The following is a 16,308-nucleotide window of genomic DNA, read 5'->3' on the forward strand; positions in this document are numbered from 1 at the left end:
ATGTACAATATTATCTTTTTTTCTGGTCATGTCTTCAAGATATATTTATTCAAAACTAAGACTTTTACAACCTGTTTTATTTGTTTTTTTGTTTTCTTTAAAGGGGCCATAATTGAGAGGAGGATGCTGTGCAGATGGGGCAGGAGACCAAGAATGCACAGGGACAAGGACAGAAAGGACTGGTATGGTGGGACTGGGCCAGAAGAAAGTTGGAAGTGGGAAAATCTGAGTAAGCCAAGCCAGGAGCAGACAGACTGTGTGCTTTGCCCACCAGTCTGCACTGCTTGCATTAGAGGATATAAATAGTGGCTCCTTGGTTTAACCACTGCACTTCTTGGGAAACTGATGCAGAAAGGTGGTCAGTGACCCAAGTGGATGTGGAGGACAGGTAGGGCAGCACTGGTAGAGGATGCTTTGCTGGGGAGAGAGGCAGCTAGAGCAAACCTTGTCACAGAGTTTAGAGCAATGTAGCATGGATTCACCTCAAGGCTGAAGGGAAGATAGATGTTTAGCATGGCACAGAGTATCCTGAGAAGCCCATTGCTGATGACAGGAGGAGCTCCTTTCCAGGATGACATGGACAGAGCAGTGTGGCTCACGTGAGCAAAGGGAGACTTTCTCCTGACACATCCAGGTGTGACGGTAAATCTTCTGGCTGTTTGTAGTCACTTTTGGCCTCTGTGTCAGGGACATCCTAATAAAGATCTCCATCAGAGCCACTAAGATGTGGACTTCTAGCCCCATGGGGTAAGGCTGCAAAGCAAGGCTGCCTCCCACAGCTGCACCCATCCATGGGCAGAGCACAGGGACCTCGAGGTGGCCGCTGCCCACTGCGGCAAGGGTGCATATAATAAGAGAGCGGTGGAGAGGAACTTGCTTCCCATAATGTCAGGAACAGTCTGCAATTCTGTTTATTAGCAGACAGTAGGGCACCTTCATCTGGCTTTAGGCTGTTGAGCTTTCTTCTGCTGCTCATTGCCTGATGCCTGTCGGAGACCATTATCTTGGTCACTTCCAGTGCAGAGCAGGGTGACACCTGAGCTCAGAACAGCGCTCTCCTTGCTGGTATGTGTTCAGTAAACAACCCCTCCATCAGACCCCACGTTGCCCTGACCCCCCCTTGCGGTTTCCTAGCTGGGCTGCCTGGGTTGGCAGCTCCGGGGAGAGCGATGCGGTCTGCGCCTCTGTTTGTCTCGGGAGCAGCGGGACTGCCGGGCGAACAGGGGCCGGGGCACAGGGCCTGGGAGATCCGCAAAACCTGCGGTGATGTCTCCCTCTGCTTCCCCAGGAGATGGGGCAGGAGAGCAGGAGCGGTTCCGAGCTGGCGGCGGGGCCCCGGGAGGAGCGGCGGGAGCTGCCCGCGCTGGGCAAAGCTGCAGCAGCAGTGCGGTCACCGGGGCCGCCCCGGCACCGTTCCCACCCCGCTCGGCTCTTGCCCCACCGACGGGCTCGACGACAGGCATGCCCCCCGCCCGCCGCCCCCTTCTCCTCTCCCCCGCCCCGCCGCTTGCCGTGCGCTTGGCAGCCCCGACGCCCTCCGCAGCCAGTTTTCCAGCCTTGCGCTTCTTCTGCAGTGACAGCCAGTGGCTGCCGGGGCCTGTTTACTATCCGGTTAATAAGTGAGCTGGAGCAGGGGGAAACTTCCCCGACGGCGGAGAGCGGGTTCGCCGCGGCGGGCGGGAGGGGGGAGCGTTCCTGCGCCGCGGGGCCCCGGCGCGCCCCGCTCCCACCGCCCCCCGCCCGCAGGTGCAGGGGGCTGGCACTCGGGAACTGGAAAGAGCTGGTTGGAGTTTGCACTTTAAGCTCCCGGCTGGGAGGGAACCGGGGGCTCGGAGCTGGTTTGGGCGCCGGGAGGATGGCTCGGTGGTTGCGGCCCCTCGTGGGAGCCCTGATCCTGCTCGAGGGGGCGGCTGCTCTCAGCTTTCTCCACCATCGCTACGAGGAGATGGTGCAGGCCCTGTTCCGCGTGCAGAGCCAGTGCCCCTACGTCACCCGCATCTACAGCATCGGCCGCAGCGTCGAGGGCCGACACCTCTACGTGCTGGAGTTCAGCGACTACCCAGGCATCCATGAGCCCTGTAAGTATGGGGGGACAGGGATGTGGCGGTTTGGAGAGGATGGGAGTCATTGCGGCGCTCCTGGCCACACAGCACCATTGGACACGGGGTGGTGGTTATATTCCTTCCTAGGTAGGACTCCCAGTGATGCCCGGGTGTCAGGCAGTGCTGGCTCTGGCAGGGACCCCATAGCCAGCCCAGGGACGGGCACCCAAAACACATGCACATATGCTTTGCTTTCATGAGCTGCAGCATGGCCCAGGCTCGTACTTTGGACAGAGCTCTGACTTTTCAGCACAGGAAAACACGGGAACCCAGGCAAGTCCCTCCGAGCACCACACGTGCAATGCCACCTCCTCCCTCCCAAAACAGAATGGGGTAGGCAGGGGAAGGGAGCACGCACCCTCCACCCTTCACTGCTGGATAGTGGCAGGAGGGAAGAGTTGAGCCCTTCCTCCTCCAGACCACAGAGCAAGGGGACAGCAAATGAGAAGCCCCCGCTGAGCAGACGCTGTGCTCCCACAGCCCCACGGGCTGTGCAGCCCCTGTGACAGGCAGGTCTCAGGGATCTCCACCTGCTGCCACGTGGCCCTGCGGAGCCTTGGCAGCCACAGCCCCCTGAGCTGCTGCCTGTGCAGCGTGGAGACGCTGCGGAGCCAGACCTTGCTGGCAGCCAGGTGCCCTGTGGAGGGCTGAGGGAACCAGATGGCTCCCAGGCTGGAGGCGTATGCACAGGGCTTCCTCACTTCCCCGTCTTGTGCCCCAGAGCCACAGAAGCAGACAGGGTTCTGCCTGCTTTTTGCAGGATCTTTTGCATTTTCAAATCCTGGCTCGCTCTCTGGTGTGGTTAAGCGCAGGGGCTGACAAGTACAGGCAGCCAAGTCACGTGCAAAAGTGCTGGCAGCACTGCAGGGGTGAGCAGGAGCTGTACCTGCACCCCCCTCACCAGAGCAGCTCCCCCCAACCGCACTGTACTCTCTGCTCCCCTCCTGAAGCCCAGAGTATTGCCTTCAGGGGTGCCAGGGCATGGGATGGAAGGCTTCCCACCCTGACCTCCTCCATGCCAGCTCCATTTGGTACAGGGAAAATTGCATAGTCCGGAGGACACCTCGGGCACCTCCACAGCACAAAGCAAGGAGTGAGCAAAGGGCACGGGCAATGTGCCAGTGGATTTTATACCTGCAGAGCTTCAGGAGAGCAGCCGGAAGGGCCACAGGAGGTGACAGAGATCTCCTCTGCCCCAGGTGGGCAGCATGGACCTGTGGCCCTGTTTGTAGCATGGGCCACCTTCAGGCTGCCCTTTAAGCATGTAGCATGATGATTTCAGGAATCTGTGGGCTCCCTTGAAGGCCGTGGAAAGTAACTCCAAAAAGCCTAGAGTTAATGAGCATATGTGCAGTAATTAGGGTCTGTGTGTCTACGTTGGTAATGTTTAGGGGTCTGCATATTGAAAAGGCTTACAAGTCCTGCCACAGACTCAAACAAAGCAGTAAAGAATCCCTGCTGAGACCTTAGATTTTTAAATAAAGGCTGCACATATCCCAAGGACATTTTTATAGTTTTTATAACTGGATTACCTAATTAAACCAGTTCTCATGTCTCCTGAAATCTACCCAGGTCAAAACACATTGCCCACTTGTGGTCTCCTGCACTGAGGCACAGTGATCAAAATATATGGAAAAGCATAAGGCGTGGGGGATTTTGGAGGCAGCAGATGCATGACGCATGGCCCTGTGGTGCTTTTGCCCCGGGGATCATGGCAGACACTGTGTGTGGCAGGGGGGGCTGCATGCTGCCACGGTGAGTCTGGCTGCTGCTGGTGGCTGGAAAACTCATGGTGCAATGGGAGTCTCCAGTTCTGGCACAGACGGCATTTATAATGACACCCTGCTTTTCCTTGTTCTTCTCTGACCCTTTCATGTGAAATTCAGCCTTCTTTTTTAACCAAATTCCCATGGTATCTCTCATCTTACCAGTGCTAACTCCAGCCTGCAAGGGGACATTATATTTTCCCACAAGTAACTGCTTTAAAAGCCCCTCTGGGAAAGCATTACCTATCGGTCACGTGTGGTGCCTCTCCTGCAGCAAGGAAGCAAGTCCTGCTCTGGGCACTGTCTGCCTGCAGTCTCTAAATCAGTATTTCATCATAGAATGGTTTGGGTTGGAAGGGACCTTAAAGATCATCTAGTTCCAAACCCCCTGCCCTGGGCAGGGGCACCTTCCACTAGACCAGGTTGCTCAAAGCCTCATCCAGCCTGGCCTTGAATGCTTCCATGGATGGGGCATCCACAGCTTTTCTAGGCAACCTGTTCCTGTGCCTCACCACCTTGTATCTAATCTAAATCTACCCTCTTTCTGTTTAAAGCCATCACCTTTTGTCCTATCACTACATGTCTTTGTAAAAAGTCTCTCTCCAGCTTTCTTGTCCATCCCCTTTAGGTGCTGAAAGGCTGCAATAAGATTCCCCTGGAGCCTTCTCTTCTCCAGGCTGAACAACCCCAGCTCTCTCAGCCTGTCTTCATGGGAGAGATGCTCCAGCCCTCCTATCATCTTTATGACCCTGCTCTGGACTCTCTCCAACAGGTCCATGTCCTTCTTATGTTGGGGGCCAGAGCTGAACACAGTATTCAAGGTGGGGTCTCATGAGAGTGGAATAGACCAAGAGAATCACCTCCCTTGACCTCCTGGTCACACTTGTTTTGATGTAGCCCCAGACACGGTTGGCTTTCTGCGCTGCAAGTGCACGTTGCCAGGTTATGTTGAGCTTCTCAGCAACCAACACCCCAAGTTCTTCTCCTCAGGGCTGCTCTCAATCTATTCTCTGCCCAGCCTGTATTTGTGTTTGGGATTTTGTCTACCCAGGTGAAGGACCTTGCAGTTGGCCTTTTTTAAACTTCATGATGTTCGCACAGGCCCAGCTTTCAAGCCTATCGAGGCACTTCTGTATGGCATCCCTTCCCTCCAGCGTGTCAGCTGCACCACAGAGCTTGGTGTCGGCCACAAACTTGCTGAGGGTGCACTCAGTCCCACTGTCCATATCACCAACAAAGATGTTAAACAGCGCCAGTCCCAATACCAGCCCCACTCGTCACCAGTCTCCACTTGGACATTGAGCTGTTGACCATAATTCCTTGACTGCGACAGTCCAGCCAATCTTTTATCCACCGACTGGTCCATTCATCAAATTCATGTCTCTCCAGTTTAGAGACAAGGATGTCACTCAGGACAATGTCAAATGCTTTGCACAAGTCCAGGTAGATGATGTCAGGTGCTCTTCTCTTATCCACCAATGCTATAACCCCCTTGTAGAAGGCCAACAAATTTGTTGGGCATGATTGCTCTTAGTGAAGCCATGTTAACTGTCACCAATCATCTCCTTATTTCCCATGTGCTTTAGCACGGTTTCCAGGAGGATCTGTTCCACAATCTTGGTGGGCTCAGAGGTGAGACTGACTGGCCTGTAGTTCTCTGGGTCTTCCTTTTTTCCTCTTTTTAAAATTGCTGGTTATGTTTCCCTTTTTCCAGTCAGTGGAAGCTTCACTGGACTGCCACAACTTCTCAAATATTATGGATAGTGGCTTAGCAATTTCATCTGCCAGTTCCCTCAGGAGACTGTGACCTCATTTTAGAAAAGTCAGTGGCAAGGGACCTTTTTGCTTGTAATTAAATTGCCTGAGGGACAGTTTGATCCATATTCAACTCAATCACTGAGGGTTTCTCCAGGCTTTTGCCCCTGTCCTTTTAGGGTAAGGAAGCCCCCTAAACCTTTTCCTTGGAGGCAGGTGAAGGGGAGGAAGCGGAGAAGCTGCTGATGCCTCCCACCACCCCAGGAGTCAGGGGCTGACAGGCAGCAGCCAGAGGCAACTGTGCCCTTCCAGTGAAAGAGCATGGCTCATCCCAAGCCAGAGACTGATTTTATCCTGCCGAGTAGTGAAAAGCTCCTTTCTGCATGCAGAGACAGGAATGTACCATGCTGGTGAGAGGCACTGAGAGCAAACAGTGAAGGGCAGAGGTGGTAGAAATGGGCTGTTTTCTCCCCTGCCACCCACCGCAGAGTTGGGAGGCCCCGGGACCCCAGGGCTCGGGGCAGCAGCAACACTGCCGGTGCTCCATGGTCCCTCTGTGCTGCCTCTGCCCATTCTGAGACCAAACCACTGGCAAATACATCCTCTTGTGTGCTCTGAAGGCGAGCAGCAACCTGTGGAGAGCCTGAGCTGCTCCCAGGGGTGCTGTGCAAAACTCATATGGGAGCCCATATGAGAACTGTACCACTCTCCCTCACTGGGGTTTCCATTTTCCAACGGAAAGGGCTATTTCACACCATTTACTGGTCATCCTTTGGACTTGCCCAGGCTCCCTGCAGTAGGAATTGGCTTTTAGCCCTGTGGCAGCCTTGGCTGACAGCTTCACTCTCTGTTGCTCTCTCTAGTGGAGCCGGAGTTCAAGTATGTTGGGAACATGCATGGGAATGAGGTGCTGGGCCGTGAGCTGCTGCTGCAACTCTCTGAGTTCCTGTGCGAGGAGTACCGCCGGGGCAACGAGCGCATCACCCGCCTCATCCACGACACGCGCATCCACATCATGCCCTCCATGAACCCCGACGGGTACGAAGTGGCTGCCAAGCAGGTACCAGGCAGCGATTGCCTCCTCCAGCTGGGCAGGGGCAGAAAGCCCTTCAGATCCCTGCAAGATCCCTTTCACCCTGCCTGTGGGGAGGGAGCATCCTTCCTCTCCATGCTCTGCCAAACGCAGCCCCCTCAACTGGCATCATTGCTCCTCTGCTCCTGTGCCAAGAGCTCATGCTGTGTGTCCTGCCCCAGGTGGCCCTGGCACGTGGTGGAGGTGCCTTCCTGCACCGGCCTTGCCCTCTCCAGAAGTTATTTGTCACAGGATGGTCACTGCAAACTTCCTACCCCAGGTGGGAGAAGTGGCAGCTGAATGCCACTGTCATGAGCAAATGGGGACATGAGGGATGAGGCAGGGGGGAAGCCCTCTAGTCCTCCCCAAAAACCTCACCCTTCATAGAATCATAGAATGTCAGAAGTTGGAAGGGACCCACAAGGACCATCAAGTCCAACTTCACACTGCTACAACTCAGGAAAATATTTTATTTGTGGCTCTTCTGGTTGAGGCAAATTGTTTATTTGGCTCATGCCTTGCTCTGTCACCCTGGAAAACAAATATTGTTATTGACTTTCCCTGTCAGTACCAATACTTTTTATTCTCCTGCCAGCAATAACATGCATGTTGTGACTCAAATGCACGAACCACTGTTAGGACAGCCAGTCCTTGTCAGCCTGACACCTGGCCTGCCTGCTTGCACCCTGTACTCACCCTGTGATGCACCTTTGCCCTGCAGGGCCCAGACAGCAACGGGTACTTGACGGGGAGGAACAACGCCAATGGAGTGGACTTGAATCGCAACTTCCCTGACCTCAACACATTCATGTACTACAGTGGGGAAATCAGTGGGCCAAATCACCATATCCCACTGCCTGACAACTGGAAAAGCCAGGTACCTGTCTGGGGTGCTGTGAGGGCTTTGGCATCCTCTTACAGTGGCCCAGCACCCTAGCAGATATACTGTTCTTTGGCTTGCATGTTGCTTGTCTCCTTCCCTGTGCCTCCAGCATGCAGAGAAACCGTGTAAACCTGCCCTGTATCACAGCTTGCATCTCTGCCAGGAGAGGCTGGCATCACAGCCAGCTTAGGAAGGAGGTTGCAATCCAGAGGAGGTGGCATGTGCTGGCTAATGCCTGTGCCTTGGGTTTTGGGGCTGTGCTGGGAGAGCTGTAGCAAGGTGTGCACCAGAGGAGCCAGCTCTGTGCACTAGGGTGGGCGGTGGACAGTGGAGGAAGCTGCAGGAGCTGAAGCAGGCACATTGCAAGGTAGGGTCTGATGTGACTGCTCACACCGCAGCCTGACACAGACCAGCAGCTGGCCCAGAGGTGGCTGAGCTCTTCTCCTTGTCTCTGGCCCTCTCCTCACAGGTGGAGCCGGAGACGTTGGCTGTGATCCAGTGGATCAGCAGCTACAACTTTGTGCTCTCAGCCAACCTGCACGGTGGAGCGGTGGTGGCAAATTACCCCTATGACAAGTCCCAGGACCAGCGGTTCAGGAACCACCGGCGCACAGTCAACACACCTACCCCTGACGACAAGTTGTTTCAGAAGGTGAGCACGGCCCCAGTGGGCCAGGGCATTCCCACAGCCCTGGCAGGGTGCGGTGTACGAGAGCTGGCTGGGAGCCTCTGGGTCACTGCCTCACACAGCAGCCAAGCCAGGAAACGTGTTGGAAATAGCCTTTAGCAGACTACGGCATTGCTGCCAGCCACTGGCTCGTGAGCCAGCTCAGGGCAGTCCCACTGTGAGCTGGTTCTACTGCATGGACATGCCAGTAGTAACCCTCGCAAGCCCCTTCCTCATCCATGCCACGTTTAGGTTCCCCATAACCCCAGTACCACAGGTGTCTTCAGTACCACCCTGTTCTTCCAGAGCTGGAGCGTGCCCTCACCTTTGCTTCACCATTGTAGCATGTATATATGTATATGCTTGCTTGTTTGTTTGTTCTTCCTGGAGAGGTGGCAGGGTTTGTCTGGGGGTCTGCTGAGAGCAGGATACGGGAGGTGGGTGCCCAGCTGGTCTTGTGGATAGTGAAGAATAAGAAATACAACAAAAAGAGTGCCAAGATAATAGGCAGACATCAGGGAATGTATCAGTGTGCTGCTGATCCTGCTAGCTCTAGTTGAAGCCTGTGGTTTTGCTCTATTGTTAAAATGTCCTTGAAAACAGTGCCTTCAGTCACTGCTTCCATTAGGAAATACCCAGCACAAGAAAAAGCAAGTCTGCATTAGAACAGTTAATGAGAAAAATAAGTCTGAGCTGGAGTTCAGCCTTCTCTGGAAGCAGAGGCTGTGCAGGGGCTTGCCAGGACCTGCTGGGATCAGGGCTGCACTCAGACCCAGATGTAGAGAGGCTGCAGTCTGGGGCGTAGCCTAATGACACCCACATAGCCTCAGAAATCAGAAATGTTGCAAAGTAACTGTTCTCCTGCTAACAGCAGATTATAGCACTATCTGAACCATAATACAAGGCTATAGAGTTTCCTTTAGAAAATGCAAACAGCAATCTCTTAAACTGTGTCTTACACAGAGGGCAAACTTTGGATGTAGTAGCCTGATTTTAGCCCTGCCCTCATGCCTAAAAGTAAGCAGTAGTCTTAAAAAAGGGCGATAAACAAGTGGTTGCCAGAACCAGAAGTTGCCTAAATTATTTCTTAATAGAAATTCCCCTGATATATGTGATATTTGCATCAGCACTGACACTGGTTAGTCTTCCTCGCATATTTGCTCCCCCCTGTTAGTGCCATTTGAGATGTGTGGGCCAGCAGTGATGGGGCTGGGTGCCCCTGCATGGGCCCACTGCCCTCCACTCCCCCTCGTCTCAGCGGGAGCAGGGCAGAAGCTGCCTGTGCCATCAGCAAGCCTCCAGCTTGCCGGATTTCTGCTCTTCCTCCTCCGCCTTCATCTGCCAACATTTCATAGAGGTCCTGGCACTTTGTGTTGTATTTCATGGCAGTAAAATGCAGGGGCTGTCTCCTGTCTGACTTCCCTCCCACGCTCCCCAGCAAAGCCCGTGCAGGAGGGGGGATGTTTTGCCCAGAGCTGGGCAGGGTCCCCAGCCACACAGTGCTGGAGCAGTGACCAATGGCTGCTCTCTTTAGCTGGCCAAGACCTACTCGTACGCTCACGGATGGATGCACCGTGGCTGGAACTGTGGGGACTACTTTGCTGATGGCATCACAAATGGGGCATCCTGGTACTCGCTCAGCAAAGGTAAGTGCTGGGCAGGTGAGCACCACCTGCAGCAAGGTGTTCAGCTGAAGAGAGGTGAAGGGATAGACTAGAAACCTCAGGACGGGATGGCCTGGGGAAGGGCTGTGGTGATAGCTCTGTGCCCATTACTAGATACGGTTCTGGTGTCTGCACCTCAGACTGGGAAGTGGCTTGAGAAGACTGGAAGTGGCTTGGGAAAGAGCCACAGAAGTAGTCGAGGTCTGCAGAGAGCTGCTGTTTGCTGCTGGATGAAAGAAGCATTTATCTGTTACTGTATTTGAAAATGCTATGTCGTAACTCCATCAGGAACCACAACTGTGACCAACGGGAAGACATTTCTCATAGTGGCTAGCTCCTGAAAAATCTGATTTAAAAAGGCATAATGAAGAAACTGAAGATCAGCAAATTAGGCTAGAAAAAAAGACTGGAGAGCAACTGGAAAGGGACATACAGCCCCTGTGGTACCAGACTTCCCTGAGCTTCTGGAGTCAGAGTGGTGAATAATCCATCTGAAGGAGGGAGTCAGGTGGCTATAAGGGAGGGAGATGCACCAGGGGAGAAGGTGCTGGTTGTGCTGCATGGAGAGAGGAGGCTACACCTGTGGAGCAAAGAGGAAGAGCAAGACAGTTCTGCTGGAAAACAGACATGGGCCAGGATGCCTGGGAGATGGGAGCGGGGCAGAAAGGGGGCCTTGGATTCCCCTGGCCATGGGCTCTTCTCTTCCAGGCATGCAGGACTTCAACTACCTCTACACCAACTGCTTTGAAATCACTCTGGAGCTGAGTTGCAATAAGTTCCCGCCTGAAGAAGACCTGGAGCGACAATGGATGGCCAACCGGGAGGCCCTTGTTGCTTTCATGGAAGAGGTAAGGGGGCAGTCCTGGGACCTATGCCTTTCTCCTGCAGGCTTCCATGGGTCCCAGCCCTGGTGGCAAGACACCAATGGAACCTGGGAACACAGGGGTGGAAAGGAGGTGGTTGTGGAGCCCGCTGGATGTCCTAGTTGGCAGGCTTTGGGAGGGTTTTTGTTTCGTAGACTGGCTCTGCTGGGGAGAACTGGGAGATCCAAGGGTATGGGGAAAGATGGGGTTGTCACCAGAGCTCTGCACTCCTCCAGTGCTGGCAATATCCTCTTGAGCAAAGGAGGGTCCTTGGCCCAGCAGTCTGTCTCCCTCCCTGCAGGTCCACCAGGGCATCAAAGGGATGGTGTCAGATGAGAACAACAATGGCATTGCAGGAGCAGTGATTTCTGTCCAAGGAATCAGCCATGACATCACCTCTGGTAGGTTGTTGGTCCCCTTGCATGCTGTCCCTTTTGGATACAGCCTCTTGGAGACTATCTGGCTATGTGGGAGGGTGTTAGCAGGGGAGGCTATAAGATGTGTGACCAGTATGGTTTACTTCTGAAAAACATTAGGTGTGAGGATTGAGCAGTGCACAGTGCTTGTGCATGCTGGACTGGGGAGGACTTAAGAAGGCTTGGGAAAGAATGAGGTGAGAACTGGAATGCAAACCTTACTGTGAAGGACTTCAGAAAGTCAATTCTGATTTTATCTCAGAGAAAAGAGAAAATGCATTTATATATAATCAAAAAGACTGAGGGAATAATCTACTCAGTATCTAAGTATCTACACAAGTGCTGAGAAAGTTGATAATGAAGGACACGATGGCAGGTCAAGATGAAAGGCTGAAAGTTCAAGACAAAATTAGACTGAGAATGAAGTGCCACTTCAGTTTATCCAAGTTGTGGTGGTTTCTCCTTTGCTAGCCGATTTTAACCTCCTTTTCATAAACACCCTTCTCTAGCCAGACCAGACATTACACTCTGGCTACAGAAAATAGCCAATACTCCAGCTCTCCAAAGGCTGGACTATGAAATCATCAAAACTCCTTCTGGCTATAGGACTGTGACCCAGTGACACTCTAATATTCTGCACTTATTATGCCAGCCTACATAAGAAAGGGGAGTGTGTGAGAGATCACAGAGTAATGGAGCTGCTGGCTGCGAGAGCCCTCTCGGGCTTAGAACAGAATTGCCCCCAGCGTTGGCTCTGATCAGGCGTCACTCCCTCCAGCCAATTCTCACTGATGCCCAAGGATGGAGATTTCACAGCTTCTCTGCTGTCCTGTGCTAGGGCTGCACCACCTTCACAGTGAAGCTGTGCTCCGAGATCTACCCTGAAGCTCCTGAGCTGCCATCTGTGGCTGTTGCACCTCGTTGTATCACCTGGCACTACTCAGAGAAGTTTGGCTCCACCACCTTTGCAGTTGCCCTTCAAGTAGCTGCTGGCTGTGAGCAGATCCCTCTCCGCCTCCTCCCAGCCAGGCTGAGCCCACCTGGCTCCCCCAGCTCTCCTCGTGAGGCCTTAGCTCTCCCTGTGGGTCAGGAGCTCTGGTTCTCTGATGTCCCTCTTAAGCGGGAGGCACCAAAATTGGGCACAATATCCAAATGCAGCCTCTCTGGAACAGAACAGGAGGAGAAAATGATCCCCTTTGACCTGCCAGACAACCTCCCTCTTTTCCCTTGGAAGCCCCGGACTTCTGTGTCTCACACCAGTTAGCCTCACAAGCCAAAGTGATACAGACTGCCTGTAATTATTTCTCAAATTTGCAGTACACATCCAGTTTAACAGATGGGAGTACACTGAAATTGTCTAAGTAATTCATAATTTGCTGCTGCCTCGTTGGCCATCTCCTGTCCCTAACCACACCAGTGCACAGTCCATCAAAATGCTCCTGGGGCTTCCTCGTGCAGGGAGAATCAGGTAGGGGAGCAACTGAGCTGATGAGCGATTTAAACCCACTGATAACCTGAATGAGGCAAAATTGTATATGACAGGAATTAGAGGTTGTGTTATGCATAAAGAATCAGACTGATGATGATTGCCCTCAGGTCTGCTGTCATCTGACTGGTGAATGCTCAGATTTGCAGCCTCCCTGCACAGACACAGCCAATGCTGCTGTGCCGTCTCCTGTCATTTGGTGTTTACTTGCAGAGTGACCTCTACTCTGTAGCGCTAATGAGACTTAACATGCAGTCTACCAATGTGAATCCAGCCTCATGGTAGCCAGCAGATCTGGAAGGAAGGCCAAAAACTGTGTGGGTTTTGAAGGCTACACATCCTCAAGGAAGTTCACCCAGCAAGAGCTACTGAAATAGCTTTTGCTCTGCTCCCTCTGCATCCTGAGTGCTTTCTCTTCTCATCCTGTGTTCCAGGTGATATGGGGGATTATTTCCGGCTGCTGCTGCCTGGCACTTACACTGTCACAGCCTCTGCAGAGGGGTACCAGCCCCAGACAGTGACAACAACAGTGGGCCCAGCTGCTCCTTCATTGGTGAGTCAGACTGCATAATCACCTGGGTGCCTCCAAATGTCTTCAGCCCTGGAAGAAAAAAACGCTGCAGAAGATGTCTAGTGAACTGTAGAGAAAGGAGATGAGATGTAGAGCATTGCCAGGAGCTACATGCTGTCTGCTTTGGCAGACAGAGGGCTCCACACAACTCACAGAGAGGGACAGGGTGAAGGCAATGCCATGTGCCTCTCAGTTCCTTACTGAGGGCTCACAGCTGCCCTGGGCTGCCCTGACAGCTCCTGTGTCCCTCTGCCTTCTGGCCGTGGGGACAGACCCTGGCTGGCTGGGGCTGCTGCTCTTTAGCTCTCCCTTCATCCTCCCCACTCTCCAGGATGTGATAATGTGGAAGCAACATCTGTTCCCTGAGGTTCCACTCTCATCCTGGCTCTGTGGGTTTCAGTACTCTGCTGTCGCCTCCATCCTGCCTGGAACCAAACACATTATCAAACTCATAGCAAGAGGCTGAGGTCTGCCCTTCTTTCTGCCGAGAGCACTCAAGACAGATGGGGACTGGAGGCCAACAAAGAACAGCCAAGCACCTTTGGAAGATGAAGTGAAACCAGGTGCTCTTGCCAGCAGTGTGGCCCCTACAGCACCCTTCTGAGAGCAGGCTGGACAACTAGGACTTGCTCATAAAACCAGCGGGTGGTGACCCCTGCCCCCTGCTGTTGCCTGTGAGCACAGCAGGACTGCAGATGCAGCCTCTGAGGAATAACAAGAACCCCCTGGCTGTGTCGTCCTGGCACATAATTTGCTACACTGCATGTACACTAGTTAGGCTCTGCCGTAAATACACTGTGGCGGTTCTCCCACCCTCTGTCTCTTCATCCCACCCTACCCAGCCTCTGAAGTTCTTCCAGAGCTGCCCTTTTCTCAGGATTATAAACCTTCTAATTTTCATCCTAAATTTATTTATGGTCAGTTTATTCCTTTTTGTTCTTATGCCAACATTTTGCTTTAAATAGCCCCTCTTCTTCCCTGGTATTTATTCCCTGATTTATTTATAGAGAGCTGTCAAGCACAGTCCTAGCCTTTGTTTTGCTAGGTTAAGCACCCAGCTCTTTGGCTTTCCTTTTTGAAAACAGATTTTCCTTTTACCATGTTATTGTAGGAGAGTGATTTGCAAATGCAAAGCAATGCTATTTCTCTACCCTCTCATGAAAAAAGATGAAGAAAGAGCATAGCTCAGTCACTTGCCTTTCACAGTACATCTTCCAAACCATCCTAGGACATCACACTGCCATAGGAACAACTCTCTGCATAAGAAATGTAGCTGAGTGTTGGTACAATATTTTCTACAGGAAAAAAAAAAATGTCTCCAGCTGATTTAAGCACTTAGTTCCCATTGTAGCCTAACACTGGCTGAGGCCCCTCATTGCTTGTCTTGGCCCTGGAGTCAGTTTCGAGGTCTCAGCAGAGGAACGCCTTGCAGACCCCTGAGCCAGCAGAGCACGCACATGGAGTTACGTGGTTATTTTTTTTCTTTCTCCAGGTGCATTTCCAGCTCAAACAAGATGTAGTGAGAAAGCCCCCAGAGCGTAAAGCCTCAGGCACACGCATGAACAACAAAGCCCTTCAGAAGAAGGTAGTGCCAAGAGCCACCCGTCGGGGGACCCAAAAATGAGGACAGCTCACTTGGCTGAGAGCTGGGGGAAGCTGTTGATACAAGGCCTGGCTGATGACTCCAGCCAGTGAACTTTCCAACAGTCCAGCATGAAACTAGCCCAAATTATTAGGTTATTAAATGAGGAAGTATTTAATCCCTGAGCAAATCGTGAAGTCATTCACAACGAAGTGTGTCTGGGCTGTGGTTTCCTCGTCAGCGTCTCAGTAGCTGCTGAGTTCTCCTCTGCACTTGCTCCATCTAGGAGACCTCTGCTCCCTTTACTCCTGGACGCAGTTGCTACAACTCAGATGAGATGCCCAGCATTGGTGCAAAGCAGGGTGAATGAATCCAGCCCTTGGTCTTTGCTGGACTCACAAATTGGGCATGTGAATCCTGGCACTAAGTCCTCGGTGTGAGTGCCATGCTTCTCCTTCAGGTAAGGACAGTTGCTGCCTGCAAACCTAAAATAGTGGGAGGTCAGTTTTAAAGCAGTCAGTGATGTGACCAGCTCTGAACACCCGTTGTCCCATACGTAGCACAGCTGTTGCTGGTTGGCTACGCCACAAGTAGGAATGCAGCACTAGGAGGTTGTGGTCAAGGCCATCTCCTGGCTGATGTCACATTTATCTTAATGTGCAGATGGGACTTTCGGGTAGCTGATTTGGATTATTTGTAGTCAGGCAGGCTGAAATGATACATTCTGGCAAAAGCCAAGGATTATCTCCTCTCCATATTTCTTCTGACCCAAACCAGATGGCTCTCTGAAGGGTCTGCTCGAGCCAACACGAACTATTAGTGTGACCATAGGAGCAACTAGGTGAGGTCTGACAACTGGGGATGAGTAGGAGTACAAGAGTGGTGATTTGATATCCCTTTGAGGCAAATTCCCTGAACCTTGGTCCTGTCAGTGTGCAACGGGGAAGTGTGGATGCTTGAGGCCAGCAGTGCTGTGCAGGTACAGAACAAGGCATGAGTTGTAGTTGGGTTAGGGGAAACATGATCCATAGTTCAGGGAGGTGGGTTCCTACTGGCTGGGCCTTAAAATGCTGCTTAGGCTGTCTGGACAGGTTTGGAGTGGAAGCAAGAGTAGAAATACAGCTGGTTATTTCCATGGTAAAAATATCTTAAGCAGGCAAAAACCTTTCTAGCATTCTTCATAGAAAATAAATTACTCCAGAGCAATAAACAGTCCTACCCATGTGCCCAGTGCATGGTGGGGCTGGTTATCCCAGTCTCCCCCATTGAGCCCTCTGTTGCACTGGTTCTCTCCATGTCGCAAGCCCATCCAAAAAGTGTCCCCCAGACATCTTCTTGCTCCTCCTCTTTTGCAAACATGTCTTCATCTCTTGTGAGCAACCTCTACCACTCTACTGCATAGACAATATTCTGCACTTCATCCCTCGCTGCCGCCTCCTCCTGTGTCTCTGCTACAATATGCCAGTGGCATTTTCAGCTCT

The 16,308-nt window shown here is 52.5% G+C and overlaps 1 protein-coding gene across 1 annotated transcript; it reads left to right on the forward strand.

The window, feature by feature from the left end:
* Positions 1-1,855: 1,855 nt before the first annotated feature.
* Positions 1,856-14,869, forward strand: CPN1 (carboxypeptidase N subunit 1; the record flags this gene model as incomplete). Its single annotated transcript, XM_080348241.1, has 9 exons — positions 1,856-2,078; positions 6,487-6,683; positions 7,417-7,572; positions 8,048-8,230; positions 9,780-9,891; positions 10,618-10,757; positions 11,074-11,173; positions 13,109-13,227; positions 14,738-14,869. 9 exons carry the CDS (start codon positions 1,856-1,858, stop codon positions 14,867-14,869), a joined length of 1,362 nt encoding a protein of 453 aa, XP_080204367.1.
* Positions 14,870-16,308: the final 1,439 nt, after the last annotated feature.

This window comes from Nesoenas mayeri (assembly GCF_963082525.1).
Source record: "Nesoenas mayeri genome assembly, chromosome: 7".
NCBI lineage: Eukaryota > Metazoa > Chordata > Aves > Columbiformes > Columbidae > Nesoenas > Nesoenas mayeri.